Source organism: Callithrix jacchus, chromosome 17 (assembly GCF_049354715.1).
Source record: "Callithrix jacchus isolate 240 chromosome 17, calJac240_pri, whole genome shotgun sequence".
NCBI classification, from domain to species: domain Eukaryota; kingdom Metazoa; phylum Chordata; class Mammalia; order Primates; family Cebidae; genus Callithrix; species Callithrix jacchus.
The window spans coordinates 9,528,441-9,550,122 of record NC_133518.1 but is presented as its reverse complement, the minus strand read 5'-3'; the positions used below and the strand labels follow the sequence as shown (position 1 = coordinate 9,550,122).

General features: G+C 45.3%; 1 protein-coding gene across 1 annotated transcript in view; it reads left to right on the top strand.

The window, feature by feature from the left end:
* Positions 1-1,867: 1,867 nt before the first annotated feature.
* The window catches only part of LOC103788701 (uncharacterized), a 120,820-nt gene continuing 101,005 nt past the window's right edge, over positions 1,868-21,682 (top strand). Inside the window, exons 1-4 of the mRNA XM_078355020.1 lie at positions 1,868-1,972; positions 2,681-2,750; positions 3,898-3,977; positions 4,429-4,843. Coding sequence (XP_078211146.1) covers positions 1,868-1,972; positions 2,681-2,750; positions 3,898-3,977; positions 4,429-4,843 — 670 coding nt within the window. The remainder of the gene's footprint in view (positions 1,973-2,680; positions 2,751-3,897; positions 3,978-4,428; positions 4,844-21,682) is intronic.

The window sequence follows — 21,682 nt, the reverse complement described above, 5'->3', positions numbered from 1 at the left end:
TGATGTGATGGTATTTGGAGGTGGGGTCATGGGGTCTTTGGAGGTGATTAGGTCATGAGGGTGACACTCTCATAAATAGTCTTAGTGCCTTTATAAGAAGAGACATGGCAGGGTGTGGTGGCTCACACTTGTAATCCCAGCACTTTGGGAGGCCGAGGTGGGCGGATCACAAGGTCAAGAGATTGAGACCATCCTGGTCGACATGTGAAACCCTGTCTCTACTAAAAATACGAAAATTAGCTGTTTGTAGTGGCATGTGCCTGTAGTCCCAGCTACTTGGAAGTCTGAGGCAGGAGAATCACGTGAACCCAGGAGGCAGAGGCAGAGGTTGCAGTTGAGTCGAGATTGTGCCACTGCACTGCAGCCTGGGCGACAATGAGACTGTCTTAAAAAAAAAAAAGAGAGATATGAGGCGAGGTGTGGTGGCCCACGCCTGTAATCCCAATGCTTTGGGAGGCTGAGGTGGGCAGATCACAAGATCAGGAGTTTGAGGCCTGGCCAAGATGGTGAACTCCGTCTCTAGTAAAAATACAAAAATTAGCTGGGTGTGGTGGTGCGTGCCTGTAATCCCAGCTACTCAGGAGGCTGAGGCAGGAGAATCACTTGAACCCAGGAGGTGGAGGTTGCAGTAAACTGAGATTGTGCCATTGCACTCCAGCCTGGGCAATGAAGTGAGACTCTGCCTTCAAAAAAAAAAAAAAAAGACATAAGAAAGATGGTTTCTCTCTCTACTATGTGAGGATATAGCAAGATGTTCACCTACAAATCAGGAAGAAGGCTCTAACCAGGAACTGAATTTGCTAGCTGTGGCCTTGGACTTCCCAACCTCTAGAACTGTGAGAAATAAATTTCTGTTGTTGGCCAGGTGTGGTGGCTCATGCTTGTAATCCCAGCACTTTGGGAGGCCCAGGCAGGCAGATCACAAGGTTAGGAGTTCAAGACCAGCCTGGCCAAGATGGTGAAACCCTGTCTCTAGTCAAAATACAAAAATTAGCTGGGCATGGTGGTGTGTGCCTGTAATCCCAGCTACTTGGGAGACTGAGGCAGGAGAATTGCTTGAACTGGGACATGGGAGGCAGAGGTTGCAGTGAGCCGAGATTGAGCCACTGCACTCCAGCCTGGGCTATAGAGTAAGACTCCCTCTCAAAAAAAAATTCTATTGTTTAAGCCACCTGTTTGTGATTGTATCAGGCTGCTTTTGCATTGTTATAAAGAAATACCTGAGGCTGGGTAAATTGTAAAGAAAAGAAGTTTAATTGGAACCTGGTTGTGAGACAGTACAGGACACGTGGTGTTGGCATCTGCTCTTGGGAAGGTCTCAGGAAGCTTACAATCATGGTAGAAGGTGAAGGGGGAGCAGGCATGTCACATGGTGAGAACGGGAGCAAGAGTGCAGGGAGGTGCCACACACTTTTAAACAACCAGGTCTCCTGAGAACTTACTATTGTGAGAATAGCACCAAGAAATTCATGAGTGATCTGCCCCCGTGATCCAAACACCTCCCACAAGCCCACCTCCAACTCTGGTGGATTACCATTCAATGGGAGATTTGGAGGAGACAAATACCCAAACCATATCAATGGTATTTTTGTTCTAGCGCCTTAACTGTCTTAAGACAGATATAGAGGAGCCAGGTCAGGAAGGGCCAGTCTTCCAGGCAGGGGGAACCAACTGAGCAGAGGCCTTAGTGGAAAGAAGTGAAGTGGTGGAAGAAGAGAAAAGGGTCTCCAGTGGTAGCGGTGGCCTCAACTGGGGGAAGGTGGAGGGAAGGAATAAAGGGAGCAAATGACAGAAGGCATGGGAGGCCTAGACAAGGAGTTTCAGTAGTGCTCGAAGTGTGCTGGGGTTCCGGCAGAGGTTCTGGCCCATGAGCCGTGGAGAGATGCGACGTCTTTGCTGCATGGTGGCAGTGGAGATGGAGGAGTGCATGCAGACAGACAATTCTGGAGGGAAACCAGCTGATGGACTGGGGGTAGTGAATGACAGAAGGGAACAAATCACGCCTGGAATCCCAGCACTTTGGGAGGCTGAGGTGGACAGATTACCTGAGGACAAGAGTTTGGGACTAGCCTAACCAACCTGGGGAAACCCCATCTTTACTAAAAATATAAAAATTAGCTGGGTGTGGTGGTGGGCACCTGTCATCCCAGCTACTGAGGAGGCTAAGGCTTGAGAATCCTTTGAACCTGGGAGGCAGAGGCTACACTGAGCCAAGATCATGCCACTGCACTCCGGCCTGGGCAACTGAGCAAGACTCTGTCTCAAAAATAAATAAATTGATTAAAAAAAAAAAAATATATATATATATATATCAGGAATCACCTCTTTGTCATGAGCAGCCAGGTGGATGTGATATGGTACCATTATCTGGAAGTGAAAGATATCTAGAAAGAAGGAGAATTAGGCATGAAGACAGGGAATAAGTGGGGGTGGGGAATAGACAACTGCTTGGAAGACAAGAAAGTAACATCAGAGAAGTCTCCAGATAAAGTGTTTCCAGTAGTTGGAAAGTCACGAGGTAAAATGCCGCCGAGAGATGGCAAGGGGATGGCGTGGAGAAATCACTCTTCCGGCGCCCTCAAAGCTGCTTCTTCTCTGCCTTTCTCCTTCATTATTTGATAAATTGCAAGAGGGTTTGGGCCTCCTTTTAAATTCACCTTTATCTCTCTGGGCTCAACAGGGTGCCTTAGGAACAGAGGAGACTGCACAGTTCTGGACTGAAAATAACACTGGCAAGGAAACGCCCCAAGGTACTGTCAGCTGCCAGATGCCAGAGGGAGATCGAAGGGCTTAGACTGCTCCCTAAAAAGCCCTACCCAGAAGCGGCGTGTCACAGGCTCAACCCAGGGCCTTATAGGCTGCAAACTGCTCTGTCTTCTCTGAGCTAGAAAGGGTGTTCAGATAAGGCAGGGTGGGACCCTGTCTCATGAACACACAATTAGCCGGCTTTTGTCTTTGAATCTGACTGGAAGTGACTCATGGGCTGGAAAAAAACCCTTTGGAAACAAATGAGGGGGGAAAAAAAAGAGGGTAAGCCACGACTGCATTCTACTCTCAGATAAAATGCTGATCTCCTGTCCTATAAATGTGGAATAGTGTACATTTCCTCAGCCTCCCTCCAACAAAGGCCCAGGGGAAATTATTAAGCCTGACGATTCACTCACTTTCTCCAAAAATTTTATTAAATGCAATTTAGAGGGGATAAAGTTTCTTCTCTTTTCTCTTTCTAGTCTCTTGAATAAGCCCTGATTACCACCAGGGTACAATAAATGGGTTTCTAGAAGGCTGCGGCAATTGGTGATGCTTTCCCTTTAAATTAACCAGTTGAAGTTAACCACTTTCAGCAGCCACCAGGGCACTTCCTGTCCACTCACAACTTGCTCAGTGCGATCTGAAGAGCATGTATTGAGCACCTTGTTACGGGGCACTGGCCTGTACTGTGGAGGATAAAAGACGTCTCTAGGGGTTTATGATAGGGGATGGGGAGCTTGTCTTGATCTCAGCTGACATACTGTGTAAATTAATCTAGTAAAGGCCATGGTGGGATTTTTGGATTACAAGCAACAAAAACACAAACTAAGTTAAACAGTAAGAATTTGTTGTTAAAAATAATGGGTTGTCACAAGGAACCGGGGGCAGGCGGGGCTGTAGCAGGGACCCCGGAACCGGTGCTGCCAGTGACATCAGACTCTTGCTGGCCTCGGCCCTCTCCCCCAGACTGGCTGGCTCTGGCTCTACCTCTGTCTTTTGCTAGATCTCTATCTGTTTCTGTCCCTGTCCCTATCATGAGTTCTGCCTTCAGACTGGCCTCTCCTCTCCTGACCCTGGGAAACATGGGCATGCATTATAACATCTTGCCGTTTTAGCCCTGGGGAGAAACTGACTTTTTACTTCCAGTTTCAAAATTTCCCAAGAAGGCTTCTGATTGGACTCAAATATGTCAGGTCTTCCCGCTGGGACCAATCCCCTGTGGCAAGGTGGGGGAGGGAAATTTGAGAAGGGCTGTGAATGGTCAAGCTTAGGTCAGAGGTACAGTTTCCACCTCCCCGCCCCCACCCACCCCCACCCCCACCCCGTCAACAAAACAGTTCTGCCCTGTTAGCCTGTGGGTGTGGGTGAAGGTGGAAGTGGGTTGGAAGAGGCTGCGGGCTCTACAGAGCCGGGAGGGTAGGGGGAAGGGCTGAATTTAGGAAACAATGGGTCTAGCACTTTTGCTGACCGTTTTCAGAAAACCACAGGGGCTCTGAGCCGAGTGGAACTTGACTCTGGAAGGCGAGCGCCTACCTTAAAAAGGGGGTCTTATGAAATCTGAGTTTCACTTAATCCTCAGAACCACGATTGAGGCGCTTGTTCCTACTCCCATTTTAAGACGCGGGCTGCAGAGAGGGCAAGCACCCTCTCCACACTCAGAGCGAACACGACGGGTAGGGCTCAAGTCCAGGAGGTTCCCAAGCCCCCGTGCCGTTGGTGCCACGCGGTGCTCCCACCCAGCCCACTCCGCGGGAGAAAAACTACAGGCCTCGGAGGAGGAGCCGCTCCTCACAGTTGGGTGGGGCAGAGGCCGGCGCGAGGCCTTGCTCGCTGGAGGATTTCCGCAGGCCTGAAACAGGCAGGACCGGAGCTCTGCAGGCGGGCCCGGGCCTGCGCACTCAGAACCCCCGACGAGCGACCGCTAAGCGGGTGGGCGCGCACCGCGGGGCCGGAGGGAAAGGCCCAGACCCTGCGGGGAAGGCCACGCCCCGAGTGGGAGCGCTTCCTTCCAGATCCCGGCCTCTCGCTGCAATTCGTTTTAAGGGCAGCCCTGCCCGGTTCACACCTAGCCTTGAAGATGACGGATTGCACGGTGAGCAATTTGCAGGGCGAGAACGGGAGCCCACGACTCTGCACCTGCACCGCCGGAGCCATAAACACAGCAAATCATGGCCCATAAAATGTCACCACTGCGGAGCTGCAATTTCCCAAGGGGGCTTCTGCAGAGGGAACTCCACCCCAGAGGGCGACCCTCGGCTCTGCAGCCTAACAGGGAGGCCCCTGCAGGGTGGGGGAGGGAACACGGAGGCCTTTCTTCTCCTCCCCATTGGCGCCTCAACTCCCCCTTTGTAACCCAGCTCTGCCACGTGGTAAAAGCTTCCAGGGGGCCGGGGGAGGGGGGGGCTGCATTAGTTATTTCTGCCTGAGGAGTTTTTGACCAAACGTAAACATCAGAGGAGCCGGAGCAGAGCCCCCGCCTGGGCTGGGCGTCAGGGACCCCGACGCCGCGGCGGCAGAGCCCGAGCTCCGAGCGGCGGCGGCGGCTGCAAGCCGCCCCTCCCCCACCAGGCCGGCAAGCCCATTTTTGCTTGGCCGGTCCCCGCGCAGCCGGATGGATTGCGCCCCACCCCCGCTCCTCTGCTCAGTCATTCAGACTTGGAAAGTCAATAACACGCTGACATCATCAGGGGTTTGTGTATTATTACACGGCTACTTTCCAGAGTACCTGGCATTATCTAAGAGAGGAGCACTCCGGCTGCCCAAGAAAGGGCCTGAACTGGGAGCTTGGCGGCCTCGGGGAGGGGCGGCTGCTCAGAGCCAGGCCTTTTCCTAGTGGGGAGAGCATTTACAGGGCACAAATTAGAAACAGATTAAGAGTTTTTGTTGCACTAAATGCAGATGCACTTTAGATATCGATACATGCTTCATTTTGGCTTGGGGTGCACTTATAAATCATCCTTAAGTGACCTCTATTTCTACCAGAGACATCCACTTGGTCTTTAAGAAGCATTCTTAGTGATCCTCAGAAAGGAAAAAAGGAGACATTTTCTATGACAGGAAGCCCAAAGGCTGATTTTTCTTTCTTTTTTTCCCCGAGACTCGTGTGTGTGTGTGTGTGTGTGTGCGCGCGCGCGCGCGGGTGCCCGCGATTCTCTGTTATGTAATCACCATCACGGGTGATTAGGTCTTCTAGATCTTCTCTTTCCCTCCGGGCTAAACTGGATGGTTTGGTTGCTGTGTTTTTCTTAAGCCTCACACAGGGCAAACACACATGAAAAACATGTTCCAGATTCATGGTGCAAAACTTATCTCCAAGCAAATTGCCTTAGAAGACTGTCTCATTTTTAGAGGAGGGAAACAGATGAATTTGTTGCTAATTAAGACTCCTTATCTTACTACTCTGGCATTTCCTTTTTTCTAGAACGAGATTTTAAAAATAATTTTATGTATTTTAGATGTTCCTTCTCCTCCCCCTTGCTGTAATGGTACTTGAAATAGCTTAAATAACTAATTAATTGTATAGACAACTGTACTTTTGTTCTGTACACACACACACACAAACACACACACACACACCCCAGTTAAAAAACATGAAAGGTAGGAACTCATAAAACATGGTACTTTTTCTATTTGGCCAAACAGGCTATTTCCTTCTTTACACCCACAGGGCTGATCTTACTTAAATTCTCTTAGCATCTTAAGTTGCAAAAAATGGCAGCCGGCTGAAAACTGGCTACCTGGAGAATTGCAAGGGGAGAGAGCTGTTCTTCAGCCTCCTCTAAATCTCTGTACCTCAGGTAGGGAGTGACCTCTGATTGATACAAGTCCTTAGAGCTCCCCAGGAGGAAGCAAAGCAGGCATATTTCTCAACAATGTAACAATTTCTCTATGTGTACTTGATCATTTTGGGAGAACTTGTAGTAGATTATGACTACTTCCCTCCAGATGGTCTGAAAGAAAAGGCTCCCACCAGACTTGCACTTCTAAAATCACTTCCCCAGGCCTGTCCCTCCCACCCCCCCACCCATTTCCCCTTTCGGAGGCGCAGGCAGCTGGGGAGGCCTGGAGCACCAGCCCTCCAAGATGGTCCAGCCTGTGTTGGGGCTGGCGGCTGAAGCTGCTGAAGTGGGGAAGGGTGGGGCACTCACCTCCAACTGGGAACTATTTACCTAGGGGGTTTCCATCAGCTTATTAGAGAGGAACATGCGGACCTGAGGGTCTGTCTCTTGACTTCTCAAGATGCAGAACTTTTTTAGTCTTTTTATTTTTATTTTTTGAGTCGGAGCTTCGCTCTTGTTACCCAGGCTGGAGTGCAATGGTGTGATCTCGGCTCACCGCAACCGCAGCCTCCTTGATTCAAGCAATTCTCCTGCCTCAGCCTCTCCCGAGTAGCTGGGACTACAGGCACGCGCCACCATGCCCGGCTAATTTTTTGTATGTTTAGTAGAGACGGGGTTTCACCATGTTGACCAGGATGGTCTCGATCTCTTGACCTCGTGATCCACCCACCTCGGGCTCCCAAAGTGCTGGGATTATAGGCGTGAGCCACCGCGCCTGGCCGAAACTCTTCAGTCTCTAAGCACTAATGGTTTTTAGCCCAGCGGACCCTCTGGTCTTTGCCTAAGCCCCTCTTGGACACAACTGCCCAATATAGGGATCCTTGTGAGGCAAGGACATGGGCCACCTCGCTTTGGGTGCTGAGCTGCAGCATCGGGCAACCGACTTCCTATCCTGGAGCTTCTCCCTAAGCAGGGGAGGACAAAGTCGGGAGGAGCAGCTTGGGTAGAACCTGATAGGCAGGAGGCTGGCTGCCAGTTGTCAAAGTTTAGCACCCCAAACTAGAGGCTGACAAGGTTCTTTGCCTAGCGAGGAATCTTATATGGCACAAAGGGGGAGAGAATTCAGTGAAGAGGAGCCATGTGGGGGGATGGAGGAGCAGGATTCTCTGCCCTGGAGAAGCTCAGTGTGTTGGAACAGGCAGGCACAGAAACGACCGCCTGAGTGAGGGCCTCTAAGGGGCTGGTCCTCTTATGCTAGTGGAAGGAGAAGAAACTCCAGGTGACCGTGGCATCAGGCTGTTCCTCCCACATCCAGGCCCTGGAGGAACCTTGGTAATCTGATGGGCTAGGAGCGGCCCAGGAGTGACACTATTTCCCCCATTTCTCTGAGCCTTCACTGCCAAATATTTGTGAGCTGGAAAGAACTGGCTGCATTTAGATTCATAGGCCTGTCTTCTTTAGGTGGTCCATGTGATGATTCCAGACGCGACATTCAGTTACCACATACAGCATCCTCCAAGGGACCCCTCTCTTTGACGCTTAAGACCATGGCAATGCTTCTTAAACTGGCTGTGGGCAAGATTTGTAATCCAGTGCCCACTGACGGTTTTGCTTCTAAAAAATCAGAAAAATAAATTAAAACATATAAGATACAAGCCAATTTTTTTATGATTAGATGACAACATTACCCTGTGAAATTGTTCTGGATATTTCTAAATGTTACTGTCAGTTGCGACACACATCTCATTGTGGAGCGCAAGGAACCGCTGCTGCTCCTGGGACCACACTTTGAGTCTCACTGCAGCAGACGCTCAACCTCGGTTTAGCTCCCATTTGTATTTAGGTTGGCCTGAACAGTTTTTTAGAAAAATTGGATTACAAATCCAGAGGATTCACAGAAAATCTAGCTTTTCCTGAAATGTCAAAAGCTGTGGGCAACACAAACCTTGTCAATAACTGGGTGGGGCTGAATAGCAGCTGCCCCTTTGAAGCCGGCGTTCAGCCTTCTGCGGGCTACAGTTCCAGCCCCTCCCTCTTTCTTATCTATAGGCAGGTTCACTCATTTAAGCTACCTGCTTGACTGCAAAAAGCATTGGAATCTGTGTATCCCTTAGCAGGATAGCCACTTGAAATGAACTGCTTGGGTATTTTTCTAGCCTTCCTACAGGGAAAGACCACTTCGCAAAGGTCAATGGCACCCATCCAGCGTGGTTCCGAGACAGGAAGCTGTGGTATAGCGCGGAGTTGCTGTGAGCCATTGGGTGTCCGGGATACTCTCTAGATAAGTGGGTCATTTACCTCACATCTGTATGGCTTAAAACCTTTAGATGTTATTTTGACGAATATAAAACTTCATTTAATAATTTATACATGGCTGGGTGTGGTGGCTCACGCCTGTATTCCAAGCACTTTGGAGGCCAAGGCGGGCAGATCACCTGGGGTCGGGAGTTCAAGACCAGCCTCACCAACATGGTGAAACCCCATCTTAAAATAAATAAATAAAAATTAAAAAAATAAAAAATAATTTATACGTGTTATTGAGTACCTACCATTTTTTTGTTACTTGATTTTTCTTGGTTAATAAGTATAGAAAGTAACATTATGATTGCTTTTATTATTAAAATGTTCAAGAAGGGATACTTTCTTATTAAAAAAAAAAAGGTTGGGGGACTGCTACTCCATGATAGTTGTCAGTGCATGTACCCCCTAAAAAAATCTTGAAAAGCAATGAATCCAGGGATCTCTTTAAAAATGACAGCTACAGTTTGGCGTCCTGAGTGGAAGTTTTTGCAAAGGACATAATATCTAGTATATTGCAAAAGGCTGACATTTTAGCATAACATCACTTTAAAAAATGTATCCAATGGAATCCAAATACCACAGCAATTGGATACCCATCATCGTTCACTTAAAAAATTCCTGAGCAAGCTCTTCTTTAACACTGGCTGGTTTGACATCATGTTTTTCTCCTTGAATTGATGTAGCCATACTTACATCTCATCAACAAAATAAATACAAATTTTAATTAAAAAGTTACGTGTGATCATGTGGCTCTAAGTGTTAACTTTTGTTGTTTTTTAGACGGAGTCACATGCTGTTGCCCAGGATGGAGTGCAGTGGCGTGACCTCAGTTCACTGCAACATCCACCTTCTGGGTTCAAGTGATTCTCCTGCCTCAGCCTTCCAGGTAGCTGGGATTACAGGCACGCACCACCATGCCCAGCTAATTTTTGTATTTTTGGTAGAGACAGGGTTTCACCATGTTGGCTAGGCTGGTCTCGAACTCCTGACCTCAAGTGATCTGCCTACCTGGGCCTCCCAAAATGCTGGAATTACAGGCATGAGCCACTTCGCCCTGCTAAAGTGTTAATTTTTATTGATAATATATCTCTTAGTGAGGTGAATATGGCTTTTCTTCCAATTAGGTTCTGTAGCCACGGATGACTCATATTACCTATTACTAAATTTAAAAAGTTCAGCATCAATTCTGTTTCTAATTTATTGTTCACATATATACATGCATGTACACAGACATACTCAAGAAACTTGATCACAGATATAGGTGATAGCAGTAGTTTTTTAAATAGCAATATTGTCCATAGATTCTCCAAACTCCTTTTGAATCATTTACCAAAGATCTCATGGCTTGCCAGAAGTCAGTTGTGATTAAACCCTATTTTAGTCTTGTGGAGCAAAGAATAAGAAGCCATCTGATGAGCACAAATACTTACTTTAAGTCATTGGAATTATTCTTCCTCTACATTATTTTTGTGTGTGTGTGGCAGTGTCTTGCTCTGTCACCAGGCTGGAGTGCTGTGGTGTGATCCTGGCTTCATTATTTATTTTTGTGTGTGTGTGGCAGTGTCTTGCTCTGTCACCAGGCTGGAGTGCTGTGGTGTGATCCTGGCTTCATTATTTATTTTTGTGTGTGTGTGGCAGTGTCTTGCTCTGTCACCAGGCTGGAGTGCTGTGGTGTGATCCTGGCTTCATTATTTATTTTTGTGTGTGTGTGGCAGTGTCTTGCTCTGTCACCAGGCTGGAGTGCTGTGGTGTGATCCTGGCTTCATTATTTATTTTTGTGTGTGTGTGGCAGTGTCTTGCTCTGTCACCAGGCTGGAGTGCTGTGGTGTGATCCTGGCTTCATTATTTATTTTTGTGTGTGTGTGGCAGTGTCTTGCTCTGTCACCCAGGCTGGAGTGCTGTGGTGTGATCCTGGCTTCCTGCAGCCTTGACTTCCTGGCTCAAGCCATCCTCCCACCTCAGCCTCCCAAGTAGCTGGGACTACAGCTGCACACCACCATGCCAGGCTAATTTTTGTATCTTTTGCAGAGACGGGATTTTGCCATGTTGGCCAGGCTGGTCAGAAATTGCTGGACTCAAGCAATCTGCCTGCCTCAGCTTCCTTAAGTGGTGTGATTACAGGTGTGAGCCACCACACCTGGCCATCTCCACCATCTCCACACTGATTTTGAGACTTAATTCTTCCTTTGCTGGTGCTCATGGTTGGGGCCATGCACCACAGTGAGATTTGGAATGGGTAAAACATATGCATTTCTTCAGTGAAGTAGAAGGCAGGAGATAAAGAGATCACCTTGATGTTAAGCACTTTCTCAGATAGAATGCATGTAAGTTGAGGAAATAGATTCCCTTAAAAGTGTCCTTTTCTGGGTACCCTTTGGAAAGTCTTCATATACCCACAGTTTGAAGATGGCTCCCCTAGAAAAAAGTCAGTTCTGGGTTCTTGCAAAACAGGAAATATGTGGAGGTCGGTGTAGGCAGTGATTGTACTAATAACATACCATGTTTGAATTACAGGCCCAGTTGTGTTTTGTGGCCCATTCTAAGGAGCTGTCTGTTAGGGTTCCACTTAGGAACTGCAAGGGGGATCTTTGCTGGGAGCCTCTGGCTCCTCGTGGGGCTGCCGGTGGTTGGCGGCTAGGCTGGCATCGACAGCACTGGCCTTTCTCATAGCTACAGTTTAGCTCAGGATGTCATTCGCTTGCTTGGTTCCTCCTTTTCCACTGGCATAATTTTGGTGAGAATAACCTGGACACGGTTGTGCTTTTCTTCACCCATGCTTTCCCTCTACCATAGACTGAGGTGAAGAACGATTCTTATTCCTTCCTAGGTGTGGGCAGCTGTTTGTCCTCACCCTTCATCCTCCATTGCACAAACCATCTTCTCAGGTTGTTGTTGTTTGGAAGAAAATAGTTCAAAGTAGGCCGGGCGCAGTTGGCTCACACCTGTAATCCCAGAACTTTGGGAGGCTGAGGTGGACGGATCACCTGAGATCAAAAGTTCGAGACTAGCCTGGCCAACATGACGTAACCCTCTCTCTACTAAAAATATAAAAAAATTCGCCGGACGTGGTGCCTGTAGTCCTAGCTACTTGGGAGGTTGAGGCAGGAGAATCACTTGAACCTGGGAGGTGGAGGTTGCAGCGAGCTGAGATCGTGCCACTGCAGTCCAGCCTGGGCAACAGAGCGAGACTGTGTCTCAAAACAAACAAAAGCAACAACAAACAAAAGCAAGCCACAAATTTCTAAAGGAGATTGCTGGTAAGCCAGCATGCTCTTTTGGTCTTTACTTGCATTTTCTATTTATTTTTTTTGTAACATATATTTTATTGTGTTTTAGGTTTTGGGGAACATGTGAAGAACATGCAGGATTGTTGCATAGGAACACACATGGTAATGTGGTGTGCTGCCTCCATACCCCAGTCACTTACATCTGGCATTTCTCCCCATGTTATCCCTCCCCAACTCCCCACCCCTGACTATCCCTCCCCTAGTTCCCCCTGACAGACCCCAGTGTATGATGCTCACCTCCCTGTGTCCATGTGTTCTCATTGTTCAACACCCGCCTATGAGTGAGAACATGTGGTGTTTGATTTTCTGTTCTTGTGTCAGTTTGCTGAGAATGATGGTTTCCAGGTTCATCCATGTCCCTACATAGGACACAAACCCATGGTTTTCTATGGCTGCATAGTATTCCATGGTGTATATGTGCCACATTTTCCCTGTCCCGTCTATCATTGATGGGCATTTGGGTTGGTTCCAAGTCTTTGCTATTGTAAACGGTGCAGCACTGTTTACAATGGCATTTTCTTCTTTGTAGTTCTGGGGCTTTCCTCTGGAGGGAAGCCAGTCTTCCCTGCTCCTGGCCATTAATCTGTTCTCACCAATGAGAATACTGAGGGCCTTCAGAAGTCAGTCTCATTTTGGAGACACCTTAGGGATTTGGGTCCATTTTAAGGTATACCTGAGAAATTCAGTCTAGGACACTTGAAATCATTTTAAATGAAATGTGTTCTGTTAGTGATTGGAGAGGCTGAGATCACAGGAGCCTGTGTACAAAGAGAAGAGAGCCAGGAAACAAAACCCAGGGATCATATTAAACTAATACTTAAAAGGGTCACCAGCAATAGAGATGGGGAAGAAATAGCCAGAGAAGAAGAGTGAAAATCAGGAAATTTCTGTTTGCTTGCTTTTTATTTTGCAAGGATGTTAAGGATGGCAAGAGAGTTCAACAGTGTGAAAACAGCTCACAGATCACAGAAATAAAGCATTGCATGGGCCTAAAAGGATGAGCAGCTGTCTTCGCAAAAGCAGTTTCTGGAGAGAAGTAACAGGTAGGAACCTACAATGGGTGAGAAGAAAGTGGGTGGTGTGGCCAACCTTTTATTTATTATTATTATCATTTTTGAGACGGAGTTTTGCTCTTGCTGCGCAGGCTGGAGTGCAATGGCGCGATCTTGGCTCACCACAATTCCGCCTCCCTGGTTCAAGTGATTCTCCTGCCTCAACCTCCCGAGTAGCTGGTGTTACAGGCATGTGTCCCATGCCCGACCGACACAACCTTTTGATAAAGATTGTGTTGTGATGGAGGAATAGATAGATATATATGAGATGGGCGCTGCGTCAGCATACTGATAATGCTGATGATGGCAAGGAGCCAGGAGAGAGGCAGAGCTTAAAGCTGTGAACACACCAAGGACAAATAATAGTGGGAAGGGGCGAAAATGTCAGAAAGGTTGCAGTCCAGAGGGGAGTGAAATTTATGATGCATTGAAAGTCTCCCCCACTTCTTTTTACAAAAGAGAGAGAATAGAATATGGAAACAAATGTCTCATCACTGCACCCACAGGGTGGTTTTCTGTGTAATTTGCTCACGAGTTTTGGAGCTGTTGCAGGGGACACTTCACATATTCGGCTCTGTATTTCCACTTTTTGTTTGTTTAGATGGAGTCTCACTCTGTTGCCCAGGCTGGAGTGCAGTGGGGCGCCCTCTGCTCACTGCAGCCTCTGCCTCCCGTGTTCAAGCAATTCTCTTGTCTCAACCTTCTGAGTAGCTGTGGTTACAGGCATGCACCAACACGCCAGGCTAATTTTTTTGTATTTTTAGTAGAGACAGGGTTTCTCCGTGTTGGCCAGGCTGATCTTGATCTCCCGACCTCAGGTGATCCACCCACCTTGGCCTCCCAAAGTGCTGAGATTACAGCCATGAGCCACTGTGCCTGGCCTGTATTTCCATTTCTTAACTCAACTTCTGCACTTAGTAGGCATTATGGTTAGTAAGCACAATTTTAGTATTTATTTGTTTATTTATTTAGTTTATTTTTTATTTTTTGAGACGGAGTTTCGCTCTTGTTACCCAGGCTGGAGTGCAATGGCGCGATCTCGGCTCACCGCAACCTCCGCCTCCTGGGTTCAGGCAATTCTCCTGCCTCAACCTCCTGAGTAGCTGGGATTACAGGCACGCGCCACCATGCCCAGCTAATTTTTGTATTTTTAGTAGAGATGGGGTTTCACCATGTTGACCAGGATGGTCTCGATCTGTTGACCTCGTGATCCACCCGCCTCGGCCTCTCAAAGTGCTGGGAATTTTAGTATTTATTGATGCAACCAGTTATTTTTTTAAAAACAAAAGATTAGAGCATTAGGCTCCATTTGTAAGACAGACAACAAGAAAAACAGCCCAACAAACCCCGAAAACAAAAAACCAACCCAAGACAGAGGATGAAAGATAAAGCAGTTCCTACCAAATTTCAAGCCTGGCTGCTAATTTCTCCAGATGCATCACAGCCAAATCAATCAATCAGTCAGTCATCAACCAATCACAACCCAGGTGCAGCATTAACTGGCTTCACTTTTCAGGTCAGCTGTGCTGGGTTGGCTGCATACAAACATGTTTTTAAATTTCTTATTTCCACAGAGAAATTCAAAGACCAACAGTTTATGTATGCAGAATCCTCATGCTGTAGACACACAACTCAAAATATACTGTAACTACATTAAGAAATAGAAGTCACAAGGCCAATAGAAAATATTAGATGTTCTCCCCCAAATTCTTTAGCTTGGGGTTTGTTTGCCACATAGCTTTACTTTTGCGGAACAGTTTTGTGAGGTGCCTCCTTTTCAAGGATGTGCGCTAGTTAGGAATCTGCTGCAGTAAAAACATGGGCAGCTATAGAAACTGTGTCTAAGTGAGGACTCCCTTGGTCCGAAAGACTGTCGGCTGTTTTAATTGAATCCATTCATTAGCCTGTCTCATCAGTGCATGATGCTAAGACTGTGTACGAGAATGTGAATACATATCCAGGGCCAGACAATTCATGATTTTGTTATTAAAAGAAAGTTGCTGGTAGAATTCCATCCATAAATATTTGAGTAGAGTTACAGAGGGACTGGCAGGCTGTATTCATTCAAATTGGCTTTACTGGTCAGCTTTTCAGTTGAAGCCTGTGAGAAATTTGCCAAAAGAAGACTGAAAAATCAAGCTCTGTCCCAGCATGTAACTTGGAAGGATCCTAACTGACTATTTGTGGGGCAGCTTTTCAGCTGGTAAGCAGACCTGGTCAATTTCTTTTTAAAATGCCCCCTGCATCTGTCTCGTTTTCCTTCTATTACCAGCTGATCCAAGCCTTTATATCTCACCAAGCAATTACTGCAACAGTTCCCAACTGGGGCCTGTGCTTCCAGGCCCTGTCAACTTCAATGCAAACTCTGTCAAGAGGATTTTTTAGATCACCACTCCCCCCTTGGTCATTTCTTTGTTTTTGTTGTTGTTGTTTGTTTTGTTTTTGAGACAGAGTCTCACTCTGTCACCCAGGCTGGAGTGCAGTGGCGTGATCTCCGCTCACTGCAACATCCGCCTCCTGGGTTCAAGCGATTCTTCTGCCTCAGTCTCCCTAGTAGCTGGGACTACAGGCGCGGGCCACCACACCTGACTAATTTTTGTATTTTTAGTAGAGACGGGGGTTTCACCATATTTGCCAGGCTGGTTTCAAACTACTGACCTCATGATCCGCCTGTCTCGGCCTCCCAGAGGGTTGGAATTACAGGCGTGAGCCACCTCTCCTGGCCTGCTCATTTCTTTGTTTAAGAATCTAAGTGCAAATTCTGGTATATTGTGATTAATGCTTAAGAATCCCTGTGTTTGAGAGGAAGGTGTTATCATATTAATGAGTAGTGCCAAACACATTGTGCATATCTACAGTTTAATCCTTCAGTGTATGTTACTGGATTAGCTCCCTCCTCCTTCCGTGTGATGGCACTATCCATAGAGTCAGTCACATCCTCATGATGTTTTATATGGAGTTTGGCAACATGTAAATCATGTGTGAAGGAAGTTTTTATGATTAAGGAACCAGATTTATTATTTTTTTATTGAAAGTTGAAACAACACATATGAACAAAAAGGAAAGAATATACTCTTTTCGTGGACGATAACACAAAAAAATCTAAGTGCCTGGGTATTGTTTACTGAATCAAGTAGGGATTTTTATTTTGAAGCGAGATTTATTTATTAGCATAACTAAAACCATACGCCTTGATTAAAAGTGACATTGAAAGTAGTGAGACTAGGTCCTTTCTAGGAAGAAAGGCATTCGAGAACTGTGAGAAATGAAAAAGATTTTAGTTCAAACCAGGGTCATCCAGGGTCTAGTGCTTATATGACTGTGAGAGGGCCTCTTTTTTAAAAAAAAAAAAAATAGAAAGTATATAAATACAAAATTAGATGTAGGTCTTGGAAGGAATTAGGGCTTGAGCTTATTAGCTTAGTAGTAAATCTGCCTCTGGGTCAAACAAACACGGCCTAATAGCTGAGTTTATTTGTTTTGAATTTTCATATTTGGATCAAAGTGATACATTCATGTGGAATCAACTCCGATTGTGCCTTAAAGCTTAGGATGAACAACATTCTCTGGTCCCCACCCTCCTCATCCTTAGTTCCCGCCCCAGAGACAAGCTATTTTAGCTTTATTTTTCCTTCGGTGTTTATCACAAAAGGTTTCGTACTATATGCTCATAATGTTTTTATGATTAATCTAATTTAAATAGTACCTACTGACATTGCTATGGCAGATGAGGATTTATCTTATTTCCTGCCACCTCTTCTCAATGTAGTAACTATTATTGCTTTTTAGTGATTATTATTGCTTTCATTAGTCCTTAGTAGCTTAGTCTAGTAACTAGTTTTAATTTTAGTTTTGTGTGATTTAGAAACGGCTCTATGGTCTAATTCCACTGTCTTTCAACGTGTGGCATCTCTGCTGGTCTCTTTTGTTGCTTCCCTTTGCACACTAGATGCATAGTGCCCCTCTTCTCCAGCTCCGCCTTCTTTGCCTATTGAAGTCCTTTCCATCCTTCAAAGCCCGGATCAATTCTTACCTCATCCATAAATCTTAGCTGTTCCAACAGACTTTGGTATCTCTCTTTGAATGCTTCTCATTTGACTTCTGCAACACGCAGTTTAGCACTTGATTATAAAGCTTATTGTTTGTTTCTGAGCCCGGCCCCGCCTCCTCCCTGGAGCCAGTCACTGGATGTTTTGCAAGGCTGGCTCTCAGTAAGTGTTTATTGAACTGAATCGTTCTGTCCTCTGATTGTTTCAGATTTGTGAGTCTTACCTGCCTCGCTAGATTATAAACATCACATATTCTTGCATTTTCCCCAGTGTGAAATGCAGACTAGGCACTTAATAATAATTAATTGTTGAATAATTCTGATCTTTTGCTTCATCCACATTATCTTGAAGCATTTCTCCTTCATTTACTGGAAGATAGGAGAGGGTAAGTGAAAGCATACTATTTAGTTTTAACTCTGGGCCATATTTCAAAAAATATGTTTTATCTGTCTTTTCTTTGTGAGCGTAATTCTTCTTTCTCATTCATTCACTGAGCTCCCAAGAATGTTGTTAAATATTGCTTTAAAAATATCCTTCAAGGTAGTTCTTATGTGCAGAAAAGATTACTGAATTTTTTTGTTTTAAAAATTAATAATCAATTAATTAATGTTACAACTCCATACGTGTAGTCCTTTTTAAGCTTTGAAGTTCATTTTATAAATCTTATTTTTCTGTTTATAAATACAGCTAATTTTAACAATCATTTTTAAGGGGGTTGTTGACTAATATTTGGTCCTTTCTACAAACCTAAATAAACAGCCTGGAACACTTAAAATTTCATTTATAATTTAAATGTGCTTGGTTTTCCTTTTATAGACTATGGTTGTTTGTTTTAACTAACAGAACCCTTTCTAAGTACTTAAATAACTGTTGTAAATCTAACAAATCAAGTTCAGCTATGGGAACACTAAAAATCACTTAAATCTTCCAATATTCTATAATTAAAATTACAACTCTAAATCAATAACTCAATCATATATTTTAAATTGGAATTACAGGGCTGAACTGTTACATGAAGAGGCCAAAGTCTCATATGACTAAATTCCAAATATTCACAAATCCCTTAATAACAAAATTATAAAGATTACAAGATTCATTTTATTAAACATTTATCAACTCAATTTCCAAAATTTATGGGAATTATAAGATACTTATCTGGCTGGTCATGACAGCTCATGCCTGTAATCTCAGCACTTTGGGAGGCTGAGATGGATCACTTGAGGCCAGGAGTTCAAGACCAGCCTGGCCAACACAGTGAGACCATGTCTCTGTAAAAACATCAAAAAAAAAAGATGCTTATCTATTATGAAGCAAATGTGTTACTCTGATGAATGTTGGGGATTGCTGTCTGTCTTAGTTCCAGCCGCTATAACAAATTCCCATAGACTGGGTGTGTTAAATAACAGAAAATTTTCTCACAGATCTGGAGCTGGAAATCTAAGATCATGCACCAGCATAGTAGGGGCTTGGTAAAGGCCGTCTTCCTGGTTTACAGACCACAGTGTTTTCATTGTACCCTCTCTTGGTGGACAAAGAGATCATTTCTCTAATGTCTCTTATAAAGGCGTTAATCCCATTCATAATTCCCTACCAAAGGCCCCCACCTTTCAAATACCATTGAATTGTCCTGGCGAGGTAGCCCCGTGCCTGTAATCCTAGCACTTAGGGAGGCCGAGGTGGGCTGATCACAAGATCGGGAGATCGAGACGATCCTTGCTAACATGGTGAAACCATGTCTCCACAAGAAAAAAAATAAGAAAGAAAATTAGCTGGGCATGGTGGCACGTGCCTGTAGTCCCAGTTATTCAGGAGGCTGAGGGAGGAGAATCACTTGAACTTGGGAGGTGGAGTTTGCAGTAAGCCAAGATTGCACCACTGCACTCCAGCCTGGGTGACAGAGCAAGACTCCGTCTCAAAAGAAAAAAAAATTCCATCACATTGGAGATTTAGGCCTCAACATTTGAATTTTGGAGGGACAAAAATATTCAGTTTGCCACCTTTCTACTTGATTTTGGGAGTTGTGTTTTTGGCTTGTTGAAGGCGCTTCCTGTCTGGCGAAGATGGCCTGGGTGTGAGTAGAGCGTCATGTTGGACTAAAATGGTCTGGCAGGCCTCTTTTCATAGTTACGGGGTAAATGGCTCCATTCGGGGTGATCAGATGTTCACTAGATTCGACTGAAACTTTTCCTAATTTTGTCTGTCAGGGAAGTCTGTTACTTAACCAGGTTTTAGATATGCAATCTGCAATATCTGGTTATACCAAGCTAAGGCGAGGGCAGGAGGCACGGGTTTTCAGTTTTTTGGCTCTTTAGATATATAAATCATTAAGATTGCAAATCTTAAGATCTTGAACTTTAAACGGTAAATCTTTGCATCCAGCTCTTGTCACCTTTGAACTGGCTAGAATCAGGCATTCTTTTAACATGCTTCTTGTCTTTAAAAAGCCACGATTTTTACACATTAAGATGTTATCCAGTTGAATTAGGAAAGTCTCAGCTTTGGCATGGCAGTCACAGTGTCTGAGCGTGTTCTGTTACTAGATGTGAACTGGGCATAGGTTTATGAAATAAAATCTAGAAATGGCACTGTGCAAACCAACGATGATTACTCTCTCTGATTCACCAGTGCTGCAGTGGGGAACAGAAACCTCACAGTGGAGCAGATGTCGCCCAGCTAAGCATGTAAAAAGTCTATAAAAGGGCACAGCCAGGCTTCCTCTGGGACTTCATCTAGAGGTCAAGGAAGGGGCCTCTATCCCACAGGGTAATTTTCATAGTTTGGTTCCTGTCCGCCTTGCTTAGGGTAGTATCCTCAATGCCCAGAACAACGCATTGCAAGCCATTAATAAAGATATTTTGAATGGATGGATGGCAGGCCGTACCAGCCAGGCTCTCCCCTGTGCATGCACAGGACATGTGTAGAGGAGATTGTTTATATAGCCACCGTTTGACGTGGAGCTAGAACCCAGTAAACTGCAAAATTCACGAGTGGAGCAGAAGTGGCTGGTTTACTAGGAAACTTTTATAAACACTCAAGGTAATACAGCAGCAACAGCGAAGTAAAAGCCCCAGAGCCTCACTGCCATGGGCAAAGAGGCTTTGAATGAAGCCTTTCATGTGATATGCATGATGTGTGAATCACAGTTTTAAAAAGTGATCATGGTTTTCTTCAGTCATTTTCTGATATTTTCTTATGGGCATAGACGAGTGTAACCTGCGCCTATGACACCAATGAGGACAGACAGGCAGGCAGGATGCCCTGTTTTTGCTTGTGATTACCAAAATAGCAAGTTTCCAGTCTGATTTTTCTCCCTAGGCGCTCTTAAATGTCATCCTAAGTATCACTGCAGACAGGGAGCAAACTGGGTATGGAGATTGCCTCCAACACAGCAGATGGATTCCCGTTTTCTTACTGTAGTCACTGCTGTGTCATTATGGGGGAAAGCAATTGAACAACAAGGAGCAGACATGTGAAATTAAGTCTTTGTTACCTATAGGCAAAGAAGTACATTGATTTTGTGAGATGTTGTCAGAAGAGGAATGATAGGAATCTCCTCCCAGTGTGTGTGGGTATGGGAGACAGATTAGGAGGACCAGGGATTTCAGGAGCTACTAAATGATAAGGTGTGAGATCTTAATCACAAAGATGATACTTTACGTATAGGATTGGGCCTGAGAGAAATTATTGAAGTATTGTAGGAGTGGTTTGGAGGGGGAGGAGTTGGAAAGTACAGAGGGGACTCCTGGGGAATAAGAGAGCTTGCTTTTGTTCAGAAGCATTAGTCTTTAATGTTGAGGGCATTTGAAAAGACCTAGAATGGAAATCATACTAAAAATCAAATCAGCAAGTTTTTTTTTTTTTGAGATGGAGTCTTGCTTTGTCACCCAGGCTGGAACACAATGGTGCAACCTCAGCTCACTGCAACCTCCACCTCCTGGGTTCAAGTGATTCACCTGCCTCAGCCTCCCGAGTAGCTGGGACTACAGGCGTGTGCCCCCACACCTGGCTAATTTTTGTACTTCTAGTAGAGTCGGTGTTTCACCAAGTTGGCCAGGCTGGTCTCGAACTCCAGACCGTAAGTGATCCGCCTGTCTACCCAAGTGCTGGGATTACAGGCATGAGCCACCACAGGCACGAGCCACCACTCCCAGCCGAGTATTTTACTTTTTCTTATTCTTTTTTTTTTTTTTTTGAGCATCAGTTGTATGCAAGGCACTGAAAGAGTCTGTGCTTTTGCCATGTTTCATGTTTACAGTTGCTTCTCCCAAATGCGCACGGATGAGAAAAGAGGAGTCACACTCTATGTGCATATCTTTGGCTACTTTTTATCAAGTAGGCACAGATAGTCAAAGGCATTTGTGGACACTCCTCTATTACTATTTTTAGACCTATAAACTAAAACTTAAGTACTGTGACACGATAGCCATAACGTTCCCTACAGCTCTTCACAATATGCCAATTAC